Source organism: Seriola dumerili, unplaced genomic scaffold, assembly GCF_002260705.1.
Source record: "Seriola dumerili isolate Sdu_G_001 unplaced genomic scaffold, Sdu_1.0 BDQW01000073.1, whole genome shotgun sequence".
NCBI lineage: Eukaryota > Metazoa > Chordata > Actinopteri > Carangiformes > Carangidae > Seriola > Seriola dumerili.
In genome coordinates this window covers 1,237,493-1,253,259 of record NW_019174328.1, presented here as the reverse complement: position 1 = coordinate 1,253,259, position 15,767 = coordinate 1,237,493, and the positions used below count along the sequence as shown (strand labels likewise).

At 41.0% G+C, this 15,767-nt stretch overlaps 1 protein-coding gene across 1 annotated transcript in view; it reads left to right on the top strand.

The window, feature by feature from the left end:
- LOC111220678 (regulating synaptic membrane exocytosis protein 1-like) overlaps nt 1–8,590 on the top strand; it is a 105,457-nt gene extending 96,867 nt beyond the window's left edge. The window contains exons 21-29 of the mRNA XM_022743851.1: nt 397–515; nt 1,799–1,959; nt 2,092–2,306; nt 4,430–4,462; nt 5,659–5,824; nt 6,303–6,415; nt 6,537–6,638; nt 6,924–7,063; nt 7,561–8,590. Coding sequence (XP_022599572.1) covers nt 397–515; nt 1,799–1,959; nt 2,092–2,306; nt 4,430–4,462; nt 5,659–5,824; nt 6,303–6,415; nt 6,537–6,638; nt 6,924–7,063; nt 7,561–7,779 — 1,268 coding nt within the window. The 3' untranslated portion in view covers nt 7,780–8,590. The remainder of the gene's footprint in view (nt 1–396; nt 516–1,798; nt 1,960–2,091; nt 2,307–4,429; nt 4,463–5,658; nt 5,825–6,302; nt 6,416–6,536; nt 6,639–6,923; nt 7,064–7,560) is intronic.
- Nucleotides 8,591–15,767: the final 7,177 nt, after the last annotated feature.

The window sequence follows — 15,767 nt, the reverse complement described above, 5'->3', positions numbered from 1 at the left end:
GTTGCAGTTGTATATTTTTTAGGCTTTTGATAACATTTTAGTTATTCATTTGTCTATTTATTTATACAGTTTTAATAGTATATTCTTTTATTCTATGTTTATTTTCTGGATTTCCTTTTTATACCTTACTTTTATTTCTGGTGACTTACTTTATTTTCTACTTTTTTTTTCTGGTTTTACTCACTTCAGTAAATCTCCTCTGCTTTAGCATTTTATTTTTTTTCTATCTGTATCTTTGTTTTGGTGTTTCCTCAGTGCAAATGTATAAGGTTCATTTATCATTATTGCTCTATTGCTTTACTTAATTCACAGTTTAATTCATAGTATATTGTGTTTGTTGGATTATGTGTGTGTGTGTGTGTGTGTGTGTGTGTGTGTGTGTGTGTGTGTGTGTAGCCCTGGTAGCAGAGGAGCGTGTCCGTCAGCTCCAGATTAGGGTTCACTCCAACCGGGTGTCAGCTGCCACCACCTCCAGCCAACAGGACCTGGACAGAGCCCTCAAGAACAAACGGGAGGTGTGCCAGAACTTTTTTTTTTTTTTTTTTTGGTTTCATTTACCCCGACACTTCACCAGTTCACACAAACATATCAGGAAAGTAAAGAGCTGCAGCCTGAAACAATGAGCATTAATGCTGCTGAAGTGCATCACAGAGAACTGCATGCACCGTCTAAGGAAGTAATAAATAACATTATAATGATGGTGACGACCACTCTGTGAAATGAATGCGTTCCAACTGAGCAGTCACTCAAGAATTCACCTAACAGCGTGAATACAGAAGTGTATATTCTTTACTGGCCGGTTGTTCTATCCCTAACTTACAGAAAACTGACAGTTTAATGGTGATATTCCGTCTTTCGTACGTCTACACGCCATGAGCAGAACTTTTTTACATACGTCGTGAAAATGCTGTCTTTGTGATGCATTACAATGTCCCCCATCTGACTGAAAGTGGAGTGATTTAAATCTGAGCTTTCAGATCATCAGCACAAACTGACTGAAACATACAGAAGTGGCAGGTAATGCTGCGACATGAATTTAAAAACATAATAACAGGCAACAAGACAATACATACTTTTGATGGAAGGTGATCATTTTTAGATTTACAATAAAAATTAATTTTATTTTTTCATTTTTACAAAATCAAAATAGTTGATGGCTGCATAAGAGACAGGGTTTTTCTGGTGTTTTTTTTTCTGGACAAGATCAGATAAATAAAAATAAAAAAAACAACGTCTAATACCATCTTCACATATTCTTATATTGCTGCCAGGATACAGTATTGTGACATATCTTAAAGGGGCCACACACCTTCAGTACACCCACACAGGTGTTGTCACTTATTTGCCTAATTGGACCGTGGACGTGTCCGTGGAGAATTGGATGTTCCACAGACCATTCTCACTACAGAAGATTTGACTCGGCCTGGCAGGAAAAGCACAGTGCCTATTAAATGAGCCATTGAGTCAGAAGCACAATACCAGGGTCAGCAGTCAGAGCTCAGCTATTATCACCTTCACCTGTGTACTTCCTGCAGTCACATTCCAAAATGTCTGCTGGGCCTTTAAGCAACTGCTAAGCATGAAATCATTTTTTCGCAACATGGAAATTCCTCTCTCTGATTGTGAACTGTTATGGCTTAATAGGCATTTGATTGGTTAAGGAGCGTCATCAATGGACAGATTCCAAACCTAAGCTTTTTCAGTGCAGCTTTAAACCATGTAGCTTCTTGATGTTATATCAACACCTTTCCCGATGGTTTGATTATTGATTGATTTGTTTGATGTGTTTCCTGTGCAGCTCTACAAAGATCAGAGGAGGAGCAGTGAAAATGTTTCCCATAAGTCCTCAGACAGTGATGTCAGTGACGTGTCAGCCATCTCTCGAACCAGCAGTGCCTCTCGCATCAGTAGCACCAGCTACATGTCCATCCAGTCAGAGAGACCCCGGGGACGCTTCAGGTACACACACACACACACACACACACACACACACACACACACACACAGAAACACACTGAATGCCCATGTTTGCATATAAACTTAGTTTTGAATGACATCATGTGATTGATTTTATAACTCGTGAATGATCAGCCGGGCCATGCGCGCAACGGGCCGCCACATGATGAAGAGTACCAGCGTGAGTGGTGAGATCTACGGCATGGAGCACGCCGATGGCAGCCAATCAGACACAGCGCTGGGGAGCCTGGGGAGCGGGATCAAGAAGCGGCGCTCGAGCCTAAGCCAACGTGTTGTTGCCATCCTACCATCCAGACGCAGCCGGAGTACCTCGCAACTCAGCCAGACAGGTCAGGGAGCACACTGACTGACTGAGTCGGATACAAACACACACTTAGAGAGATAAAGAAACACAAGCACAAATAAGCAAGTAGAATCAGAGACATCCTGGGTGAAGTTCTACCTTTGACTGATCTATAATCTGTCGTTATCAACACTGTGCGTCTCCGGTATCCACACGGAAATCTGACTCGTCTCAACGCTCTCGTCAACTCTCGTCTAAACACACATCCACCGAACACTCACTTATTAACCACAATGTAATATACAGTAATGTAGAAAAATGAATTACATAGAATAGAGTAGAACATAGAATAGAAAGGTATTACATAGAAATAAAATTGCCTCTTATCTCAGCCTAAACTACTTGATATAACCACCCATAGACAGTGAAAGTTGTTGTGTGTATCATTTCATCTAAGAATCTCTTATCATAATCATTTTTAGGACATTAGTGTAATTACTGTAAATAAATAATACTGCTGCCAAGGAGACCGGCCGCCTCTAACAGCATCTAGTCTGTTTATATTGTGCTGTTGCCCTCCAGAGTCTTTGCCTTTGACAGATGATGGACAACAGGAAAAGATTAATATAAAATGCTTATTATTTTCTGCAAAGCTGAAGCAGCGTGTTTTGTGGGAAAAGTGATTTTATAAACTTTTTGTTAAAACTACTATATGTACATTTTTTAGGTGAGTACAGCATATTCAAATCATTCTAATGGCACATGCCTTTTTGGGGGAAATGAGACAATCACAGGAGGTAGTCGTGGCTGTAGATGTCAGTGTCTTTTTTGATACTACCACTGGGGGGCACCAAAGTCAGACAGTTTCAAATTCTACTGCTGAGGGAAATTGTAACAGGTGTGCATGAGGGTGTGAGGAGTCAGGTGACTGGGACAGGAGGGAGAATCACCTGGTGGCACCTGGTGGCTGGATGGAGAAATGGCAGGAGACATTGGAAGAACGGCCAAAATGAACAGGACTGGGGCAGGAGTCATGACAAACTGGTGTAGCTGGGTGTGGTTAGATGTAAGATGTAACCGCACCCGGCAGTGATGTCACACTGTACTGACACACCCTGTTGTACACTTCCACATCACTGCAGCACGGGGAGAAGTTGTTGGATCCCTGTTGGAACATTTTTTAAATCGTCTCATTAAGATCAATTTCACATAAACGTTCATAAATCAAATTTGGTGCGCACGCTCAGATGCTAGCTCTAATCTTTGCTGTTCAGTATTTGGCCTATAGTGGGCGCCAAAGATTAGAAAAGTTTATATCTCATTATTGTTTTTTCTGAAACTGAAAACACCTGATCTCTGGTCATTTTGCTGAACATTCAAATTTCCTCTGTGTTGATTCTGGTAATACTGTTGGGGTAAATCCAGAGGGGGTGTCGCTCCTCCACTAGATCCCTTGACTCCCACTGTTGTGGACTGGGTGTTAGAGACATAAGAGGCCGCTAAAATAATTCATATTTTCCTGTAGTCACGGTGTCGTACTGATCACCAGCACAATAATTCATACTGGTTACTTTTTCCAGGTCATTAAGTCATTCACTGTGTACTAATTTGAGAATAATAATGTTCAGAGTCCATTGCTGTCATCACAATCTGTCTCATCTCATGGTATAGTGATCTATACACACGTTCTTTGACAACAATGTCACTAATTTCAATCCAGCTTGACAATTTTATGTGAGCGTCTTGTTGGCTCTTGTCGTATGGTGCATATATGTGTGTTTGAAGCCCACTCATCACTTTCTTGTACCAAGAAATCACAACTACTGTGGAGTTTACATTTCTATAATAAATTAATATTAAGTAGTAATTTATTTTAATGTCAGACAGACCATTTTAAGAACTTCCCTCGACTACGCTCTGATCATCAATATTTATCAAGCATGGCCGCTGGTCAAAGGGGGTCTAAATCGCACACACACACACACACATACGCCCACACCCATATGGATATTGTACATAGAGACTTCAGTGCAGATAGACAAGAACCACTAGGTAACATGAATTAACACGGTAAACACATTCATACAGGTTTACGGGTGTATCCAGTGTTGCTGTTGTTTCTGATGTTGTTGTTTATGGGCTTTGTTGTTGTTGTGTGTGTTATTTCAGAAGCGGCGGGTAAGGCGGTGGACAGACAGAAAGGTAAAGCAATAGTCAGACAGACAGACAGACAGATAGACAGACAGACAGATAGACAGACAGACAGACAGACAATCAGTCAGACACTGTAAGACAAGAAGAAAAGTAAATTGTAAGTAACATGATTTCAGGTGATGCTCATGAAGACTTATAGATGCATTGTAGGTGCATAATAATCCTGAACAGCATGATATTATATATGAGGAAAAACATTTACAGGGTTACATCATTTCCATAGCAGCTGTTAGATGTACATTGTATTGAGTAATGTTATAGAATAAGTTCATTCATAAGTTTTAAGAGACACACGTGCAGACAGGATAGACCAAACTCAGGCAGACAGGAAACCACAGAGAGAATCAGTTGAAGAGAAGCTTTGTTAGACAGATAGAAATCCCCAGCATCTCCAGCCCTTCCTGAACTCTGTCTCTGGTACGCTTCCTGACTCCACCCTCTCCTCTCACCTTTATGTTTAAAGGCTGGTTCAGTTCTGCAATAAGCCCGGCTGTGTCATACATTATTGTCTCAGTAATTCACAGTGTTGGGGAGTACGTACTGTATCTGCCTTTTATTTAGCACTTTTTTTTTTAAATTTCAGTAAAATCTCATCAGACATCAAGTGTTCATGATAAACACAGCAGGCTTTTAAAAAGAGCTGAACTCTGCCTTTATTGTTGGATGTACACTGTCTTCAGTCTTCTTCAGTTTTACCTTTACATCTACCTTTACATGCTGAACATTCAAGGTACGAGCAGATTGACGTGTTACTTTCAGCCAGATCTTCCCCCGGTGACCTCACCTCCCTAAATAAGTCATTTAACACCAAAAAACTCCCAACTAAATGTGGTCATCTCAACAAAGCTGTATCCTAGCAACCAGAAGATGCGAATGTATTTGTTGTGTATTTTATTCATTATATGTTCAAATTTTTAAAGATGTTGGTGAGGTCACACTGGGATATTAATTTGCATGGGATGACCTGCTCAGTCTATAGTTATCAGGCTTGTCAGAGTTGATACAAAAAGTATGACTGGTAAAAGAGTCAACTCATCCTTCAAAAACTTGTAACCTAGTATTAAATTTCTAATCACGGTTTTGGGTAGGTGTGACATGAGATGCCTGATAACTGATGACAGTCTGGGTTTAAATCTCACATAAAGACCGGTGGCTTAACGCCTTCTTCTCTGTGTTTGCCACAGAGACGCAAACGGGTAAGAAGGCGGGTAAGGGCGGCAGCAGCAGCATCCAGAGGAGCGTGGAGACGGGCATGGCGGTGGAGTATCCACGGGGAGGCTCAGCCATGAACCGGCAGGCCAGCAGAGAGTCCACTGATGGCAGCATGAACAGCTACAGCTCTGAGGGGAAGTATGTGCACACAGTCTGCAGCATATGACCTACATGTGAACACAGAGTCGATTGTCTGTCCCAAGGTGCTTTAAGTGATTGTGTGTGATTCCATCATGCACACTGCACTTGCCTAAAGTTGGAGAACTCGCATGACACAGATTAAAAAAGAGATATTCTAACTTGTAGTCCGTAATACAGCTCAAACTCCACAAACACTGAATTCTACTTTTCCCAAAATGCAACCAAAAGTTTTATTAGATCTTCCCCGCCTGATAAACCTGCTTTCACACTCCATGCCCCTGACGGAAAACAATTAGAAAACACTGAAACTTTAACATCTACAGCTTAATGAAGTCACTTTCTGATATAACTTCATTAAGCTCTGAACCATAGCCAATATAACCCTGATGACATCATCAGGCACTACACTGTGCTGTGCTGTATAGTGCGGAGAAGTCAGGGAATCATTTTTTGTTTGTGTGTGTGTGTGTGTCAGTCTGATCTTCTCAGGGATGCGGTTGGGTGCCGACAGTCAGTTCAGTGACTTCCTGGATGGTTTAGGTCCTGGTCAGCTGGTGGGCCGGCAAACATTGGCAACACCTGCCATGGGTGAGTGACAGCTCCGGGTCTACAGCACATTTTATACGCAACATTTAAATATTTGATTTGCAGAAAAAATTGCATAATCAGTTTTTAAATGTATGTTAACATGTATCTCCTATTTGTACAGGTGATGTCCAGATTGGTTTGATGGATAAGAAAGGCCAGCTGGAAGTGGAGGTGATCAGGGCACGAGGCCTTACCCCCAAACCAGGCTCCAAATCCCTCCCAGGTAAAACACACTCACTCATATCTGTAAGCGTTTGATGACACAGCGAAAGTCAAATTCAGCCTGATGCAACCTGAACTCATTAGATTCACTTGTTTTACTCAGACCTACATAAATATCAAATTCAAACACATGCCCAACCCAACAAAGTGCCTCCCTCTTCCTCTTCCCCCCACTCTCTCTGCTCTCCCTATCTCCCTTTATGTCTCCTCCTGACCTCCCTCTTTCTATCTGTCCTTCCTCTTCCTCTCATTTTACTCCATCTTAACCCCACCCCTCCATCCCCAGCTCCCTACGTCAAGGTGTACCTGCTGGATAATGGAACTTGTAAAGCCAAAAAGAAAACCAAGATTGCACGAAAGACTCTGGAGCCTCTCTACCAGCAGCACCTGCTCTTTGAGGAGAGTCCCCAGGGCAAGGTGCTTCAGGTAATATTCTGTGTGTGTCTGTGTGTGTGTGTGTGTGTGTGTGGTGTGGTGGGTGGTGTGTGTGTGTGTGTGTGTGTGTGTGTGTGTGTGTGTGTGTGTGTGTGTGTGTGCGCACGCGCGTGTGTGTGTGTGTGTGTGTTTCTGTGGACATTTGGGAAGGTGTACCTAGTAACAAACCAATCACTACTCACTTTGTAATGAGAATGTCCAATAAAACCTGAATAAAAAACTTACTGTGATTAACGTCGTGCAGTAGTGAAAGCCACCACATTAGTTCTATAATTGTCTCTATAGCAGAGCTGTAGACTTGGACTTGAGGTTTGATCAACTAAAGACGTGCCTTGAGACTTAACAGTAAAAAACACTCAGATTCAAAGGATTTTTGCTATTGCTACATAGCTAACGTTAGCATTAGCATCTGTTTACTTGCCAGTCTAGAAGAAATGATTCACTCGATGCTCACTAGTTTAACCCATATGTACCATTCCCTGCTCCAGGTGATAGTCTGGGGCGACTACGGACGATTGGACCACAAATGTTTCATGGGTGTAGCACAGATCCTATTGGAGGACCTGGACCTGTCAAGCACGGTTATTGGCTGGTACAAACTGTTTCCGCCATCCTCATTGGTGGACCCTACATTAGCTCCACTCACGCGACTGGCATCTCAGACGTCATTGGACAGCTCAGGACCGCCGCCAGGCGTTCGGTCCTAGTGACCGGATGGCGACCGCAAACCCTCCTCCTCCCCCAAATATCCCTTAAATGACGAAATAATGGACCACAGCTCCTGGACCACAGCTGAGCAAAAGGGCGAGAACCCCGCCCCCGAGAACGACACCAAGAAGCCCTCGGTCAACCAATGAAAAGCCAGATGGAGAGACAGGGAATGAGAGAGAGAAAGAGAGAGAGGGAGAGACAGAACTAGCCAATCAAAGCTTAGCTGGAGTCTGACAATCATGTCTCACACCTTCCCTCTTCTTCCTCCTTACACCTTTTTGTTTTCAGAGCTTTGCTTTCTTTGTTTTCTCCTCCGACAGCAGCAGTAGAGCTTTCTGTCCAACATTCTTCACTTCTCTCTACTGTTTCTTCCTTTTCTTTGTTCTTACTCTCTTGTGCAGCCCCTATCAGAGCACTCGATCCAAGTGGAGTCCTCCACCCAGTAGCGCCCCAGCCAATCAGAGTAGAGCTTACTGTAAGGTCACAGGGATGAGTAGTCTAAACAATGTGTGGGAGTTAGTAGCAAACTGACGCAGATGTACCGCCACATATAGGTTGGTTGTCGTCCCTACCAGTGTTACCATGGTAACTTGTTGCAGATGAGCGTGAGGAGCAGCGGTTTGGCACAGTTTGATAACGTCTTAAGGTGAAGCGAGGCCGCACAAGCACGTGCACATTCTTAGCCTTGTTGTGAGATATGAAAGCAAGCACAAGAAGAGCTTGACTCCTTTATTGGGACAAACAGAAAACTTTGCTCTTTGTCTAAACAAAGAGGAAACAAAATAGAGGCCAAATTAACAATTTGCTTTTTTTTTTTTTTATTGTTTTTATTTGGAATCATTTTTTACGTCTTTGTTTTGCCTAGAGTTCAGAATGGTACCATAAGGTGCAGACTCCCTCTGTGTACGTGTATGTTTGGTTTTCGAGCGATGGTGCGCCAAAGGCCGACGATAAAGGTCAGGTCACATTCGCCCGAACACCTTTCACCCGATCCTCACCCCTTTACCCCGTCTCTCCCCGTTCCTAAACCCTCAGACTCCCCCTGCAGGAGGGAGCAGCATGACTCGGGGATGCCCCGCCCCCGGCCCCAAGCTGCATGCACGTTTCTTTTGTTCCGTTTGTTTCGTTTTTTTGTTTTGTTCTCTATACTTTTTTGTAGAATCGAAGACGAGACAAATTAACGAACAATTCTCAAAAAACAAAAACAGAAAAAAAGACTAGACTATGTGTGTTAGTTCCACATACTTTTAGGCCAGCTTGTATGTTGCATGTTCTTGTACAGTTTGCTCGTACTGAATATGAATACAAACCGAGAAAAGCCAAGCCATCCCCGCCCCCTAACAAGGAGCGGACCAGTGGGGGGAGGGGGTCAACTCCACCCAGGCCACGCCTACCACTCTGGGTCTAAATATCCATATTAGGAAGTCTCCGGAAAAAGTTCTTTTGTTTCCGTTTTTCTTTGAACCCTTTGAACAACAGTGCTGTTCTGTAGTACTGAGCATACTCGAGCCCCCGGTGTATCTGAGGATGTAGGTGTCTAAACTGTAGTTTACGACAGTCGGGGCTAGAGACAGAGATAGAGAATGTGTGTATAACAGCTAAATGTATATGAAGTATCATTATGAGTTTGACAGAAATGATAAAGATATAGATATATGAATATAAAAAGAGTGTATTTGACTGTACACCCGTCACCAACACACACACACATGCACACCTTGTACATACAAATCAGGATGAGCGGCTTAAACTTAAAGATATGAACTAACAGAAAAAAAAAAAACATCGCTGACACACAAACATTCCTGGTCTTGTTGAGGGGAGTTTGCGTCCTATTGATGCGCTCGGGCTGCTGAGCGGCACCGAGCCACAAGGGGGCGCTATAATAGGCCTTTATTTTTGTCCCAGCTGAAGAAAATTAGCAGAACCAATTAGAGCAAAGTTTACTTTCTTCTCCTTGAATCCCCCTTTCCCCGTTTATTATTACCATTGGTTTGGACTGGACTTCTAAAACCAAGGAGAAATCTGGTTTTGCAGACATATTTTGCGGATGTTTCTGTTGAAACCCTTGGCGGTGTGGCCGACTGCCCTTTCCTTTGTCAGTATTACTCCAGGGATACTGATTGTTTACAGCCCATGGCTCCCCACTCCCATACCACGATTCTAGACAAAAGACGAAGTATTCACTGCAACAGTTCTTGTTTGTATAACAGATGTGGCTCTACTGATGTGTATGTTTTATATTCAAGAGTTCATTTTTATTATTTACAAATAAAAGACTGTGTGGAAGAAGATCATGGCTTTTTCAAACAGAGTGGTCTCAAGTTATTATGAAGCAGGTGACTCCAGAGCCTCATTTAACGTGGAGAATGTGACTGTGACCTTTTATTTTTCGCTGGTGCTCATAGTAACACATACAAACCCTTTACCATTATGAACTTGCCATTTTCCAGCTTGTTCTTGGATCCACATGTTATGACTGAAGGTAAGAAAGATGATTCAGTGGAAAATGATTTGCAGTATTTCCTGTCTTGTTTTCACCACCACTCACACAAAGTTACATGTAAATGTGCTGGACTTTTATTCCCGCTCAGCAACCACTCCTATCATTCAGTAGGAGTGTATTGCTGTTGGTTAAAGGTCCATATTTTACACTTCTCCTGTGTTTTATTTGAAGTGTTGATCCATAAGAAGATATATTTGTGGTTAAGAACCAAAAACCATCTGAATGTAGTTTTACTTCTCCTCTCTCAGGCTTCTCTCTGGAGCTCTAGTTACAACAGGTCAGTGAGCCAATCAGAGGACTGGAGACTCTGAGCCTCTCTTCTGATTGACTTCTTTGAGTGATCTACTAAAAAATATAGCAGATTTCAAGTAAACACTCAAAGAACCACATCCTGCAAGGTTAGATGGTGGGTCTAGGTGGGCGGGGCTTGGGGTATGGCTGAGGGCAGTGACTGCTTTGTTGTGACATCACAAAAGTTCCAGAAGTGGTTAAAATCCTGTAATAGAGAAAGGAGTCTCAAGAAAGCAGTGTTAAAGTAATAGGATAAAGTTTGCATGAGGTGCAATACACAATTATTCATTTGTATAATATTGCTTAACCTTTGGCTTTTAGGTTGAAAACACTTTGTATATGACACATCAAGGTGAGTAATATTACATTGGTTGAAGTTGTATGATGAAAGGATTGGATATGTTTCTGAAAATTACCCTCTGCTGATAATTTAATGTTATAATAACTGACTCCAGGTGATAGTGAACAGTTTTTCATTTACTGGCTCTACATTTGTGTTAGTCTTCAGTCATATTTAGTTTCCATTTGAATTTAGACTGATCCTTGTTGCTCTCACCCCAGACTTCCACTGCCACCTTGTGGTGTGACTAGGGATAACTAATTTCTGTAATACCTTTACTGTACATGTAGTGTGTACTGTAAATGTGTGTTTCAGGCCAAGAAATCTGTTAAAATTTTATATACAGATCAGTATGTTCCAGACAAACCGAATGTTTTGAATAGTTCAACACACCACAGCGAGGTGTAGATAACCTCCCCCCATCCACGTCGAGCCGTCACACAAAAATGAACCAAATCTCAGTTTGTTCCTCACATTTTTAATTCCTTCACATTTTCTTTCCTTTTTTGTTGTTGTTGATATTGATTAATAGCCTCAATGTTACGAGACAAAAAAAACTGTATACAACAATGTAAAGCATGTACTGACACATGATGCATATTTGCATAGAAGTGCATTATTATTTATACACACATGGTGTACAGAATAACAGGACTCCTAAGGCTCATGAATGGTAAATTATTAAAGCATAGAAAAAGAGAGAGTGGAAATGTAAAAGAACATGAAGCAGGGATAGAAGTGATTTCTGCCGGTAAAGCTACACGTCACGTACGTCGTTTCCTTTAATCAAGTGACACAACAACATGTTGAGTAGCTTATTTGTTGCATAATGAGCACAGAAAGTCGGAAAGAATTTTGTCAGACTAAGTCATTTACTCACTCAGCATTTTTCTCTGCAATTGAGAATCAGTCATATCATCAAAAAACATTTAATTAGTCATATAATCTCCATCATGACGGGAAAAATCTTCAAATTTGCAGAATATGCTGAAAGATACTTTAAAAACCAGTGGCAAGAAAGTATTTTCCAAACTGGAACCTTTTTTTTTTATTTCAAACTACCTGGGGTTGTGATCTGCTCGTACTGAAAAGGAAGTACAAGTATTCAATAAGTGACACATTTTATGAACCTTATTGACATTCCATTTTCTTGTTTTTGTGACAAATGACTGGCCAATCCTCCAGCGACCAATGCAAAACACATTTAATGTGCGTTTAGTGCAAAACCTGTTTCCATAATCAACCAGGGTTTGTTGTAGCTATCCAGTGAATTACAGCTCGTTTAAACATGTGAAACAATGTGTAATAACTGATACTTCAAATGATTCATGGAGGGAAACTTTGTCTTGTATACAACAGGGGTTTTAACTACCAGTTTAAAGCAGTGTATTAGCTTCATTTGCTTCAAATTTGATGTTGTGTGTGTGTGTGTGTGTGTGTGTGAGAGAGAGAGAGAGAGAGAGTCACAGTATTCAGGTAGGCCTATACTTTTCAGCATTTAAAGTTGTTTGTGTCATATCCCATGGTGTTCATATGTGACATTTAATATTATTTTGTTCTTATATAACCTAAACATGTGTGAGACGGCGACATAAAATATAAACAGTTCAGGTTCAACTTCAACTTTATTATCCCTCAGAGGAAACACACACACAGAGCCCTGCAACAAAAAAATACATATAAACATATAATGTGAAACATAAACCACCACACAAGCTCACATAGTATACCATGTACATCAAGTGACAGAATATCCATCGATGTGAAGTATAGCCTCCATCATCAATCAGTGGTTAAAAACATCATCATCATGAGAAACATGTTGCAAACACCTTTAGTGCCATCTTGTGGTGAACAGAGTGAACTGAATTACCCACCCCTTGCAGATTTTGTTTAATTGATCCCTATGACGGGTATATTGTTGTGTTGACAAATGATTTAGATGACAAACTGAAAATGGCAGTTAAATAATAACAACAAAAGTCCAAAAACTGAACTTTAAATGATCAAGTTCTGGTTATGCAAAAATACTTAGGCCTTTCCTAACACAACCTTGTATGTAAACTATGTATGTACAGTACTGTATGTGTTATGCCTCTATGAATACATTCATGGTGGTATTTAAAACCTACTGATCCTTCAAAATACAAAGCAAGCAGCTTAGACATAGCATGCAAACAGGGCTCAGACTTTTTAGATTGTGTGCTACCTTCATTTCACAGTGTGATACAAGTGAGTATTTAATGGCTATTTATTTATATTTTACTTAAAAAAAAAAAAGACCCATCCTCATACAATCCCAATCAGATTAAGTTTCATATCTTTGGGAGGATTGAAACCTGATGGCTCTGTTGTAAAGTCCCATTCATTTGAAATCATTTCTGTTGGGCTTTTAATGTCTTCTGAACTGGACTATGACTCTTCAGATGCACAAATAAGCAACACAAATCATCTCCATTCGTGAATTCAGTTTACAAATAAATTACAGAATGACTGAGAAGAATTGTATCTTGTACCAGAATTGATTTTTTATCTAGTATATTAGGGAATATTGTATTGATTTACAGTGACGCCCATATTGGCTTTTTACTAACATATCAGAGTTGTCAGAGTAGCCCACTTCTGAAATGATGAAGACTCCTCCTCACCAGTCTGGAAATCCTGATGTGAAAATGAATTTGATTACTCTCAGTTCCAGTGGAGAGATTTAATGTCCCGTAGAGATGTTTCAAAGTGATTGTTGTCTCCGGTGATCAGTCGTGGGGACACGATGACTTTTTTTTTGGCATGGAAATGGTCACATTTAATGACGCTGAAGTGTCAGAACAAAAATTTATGAACTGAAAAGTAAAATGTTCATCATTGCCAAACTGTTACTTGATTGTCATTCCCAAAACTTTCCCCTGACATCTAGACTTTGGTAAGACTTTCAGCCATGGGAGGAGGTGTTCGTCCTTGGACATTTCTTGGGTTTAGTCGACACTAATGTCTCCCACCCAAAACTTTGCTAAAATGTTCTACATTTGCCTATATTAACCTATATAGTAGTGTTTGTGGTAACTGTCATTTGTGACCAATATCTCTCTGGTCACACCTTCCCATGACTTCCTGTCACTGAAGTGCTCTTACAGCAGGTTTGGAGTGGGCTACTCTTTAGTACTCAGTAATGAGCTCATTGCACTTCATGGTTCTTTTTACTCCCAGAATCATGACATACAGTAAAGTGTGTCTTGTTAATGTTGAGTGGCAAAGCTTAAAGGAGACTGAAACTCTGAAACAATCTTCCTGTGCCCAGTCTCTTTTTGCTTGTTCTTGGTTTCGTCTGAATAATTCTATTATTTTATTGTTTTTGACATGTAGGTCTATTTTATCTGCAAAGCATGTTTTACTTTTATTTGGAAAAATAGGCTACTAAAGATTTGCCTTAATCAGTGGCAGGTGCCCGTTCTTTGCTCTGGTATTAGACATAGCCCATCCTAAAATGTTACATATGCTTTTAACTGCAATAATGTTGCAATCTAAAGCACATGAATCTCTTCAAGTTAAAATCTGTAACTTTCCCACATTAAAATGTCTATAAACAACTAGACCAATGTTCTATATGTTGTTGAATTGTGTTCTTACATTATCACAAATGTTTCTAGCAATTCTCAAACCAGAGAAACACGATGATTTTAATCATGGTAATGGTCCTTTTCATTGGTCGCCTGTCAAAGACATCATATCCACTATGTGCATGCGTCAGCGTTGTGTTTTTCTGCGAGAAGCTCAAGATTGACTTTTATCTATTTTAAGCCACATGTACTTTTTACACCTTGGTGGTTTTTAACTACCGTATATATTTAAGTCATCGGACGTCTGGATCTGAAGTTGTCAGAGAAACAAGCTGAGGAAATGTTAGACAGCTCAGCTCCCAGCTGCTGGAGACGTCCTGTCCTGTGTCACTGAAGAGCGTCGGTGAGTCACTGATTTTTTAAGTGAAACTGCTTCATGGGTGTTTTTACCGGTTTTAATCCTCTGGTGTGTTTGTTATGGAGAGGAGGACACCTCTGTGGATAATTCAGCTGCTGGTAAAAACCTGCTGAACGTCTGGTTCATAAGTTATCAGAGAAACAATCAGAACAAAGGTTAGCATCAATCTCAGCTCCAACTCTTCCCTGAGTCTCTGTCCTCCGTACAGCGTCGCTCAAACTCTGACTTTAAATGTCAAACTGCTTCATTCAGTGTTTTAAATGGTTAGAATCACCAGGTCTGTTTGATTTCCTGAACCGCTGACACTGCAGGAATCCAAACCGGGAGGAGCTTACGGTAATGGTGGTGAAGACAACAACCATGATCCCACGCTATTTTATGACATCACCCGACATCGTCTTTTCTTATTGTTTTGATTGAGTGACCCCTTGAGGCAGAAGTTACACACTGTGAGTTTAATCCTCATTTTAGAACGACGCAGCGTCTGTCACTGGGAGGCTCATGAGGAAGACGTTAATTCATCTGGAGCGATTTGTCATGAATGAAAACAAACAGTAACTAGAGAGGATCTTACTATGGGATCACACCAGCACACCAACATGCTCACCTTCAGACTTAGGAGTCCTCAGTAGTCATGGGTTGCACCACACCCCTCTTTGAGCTCAGCCTTCATTTTGATCTCAACTACACATCTGTAAAGTTTCCTGACTGTATCTTGCAGGTTGTGACAACATCTGTCCACAGACATAAAAACATCTGCTTAAGTACTGAAAACCACCCCTGTGGTAGTTCCATGATCACACACACACACACACACACACACACACACACACACACTTACACACACACACACACACACATAAGGTGAAAACAAT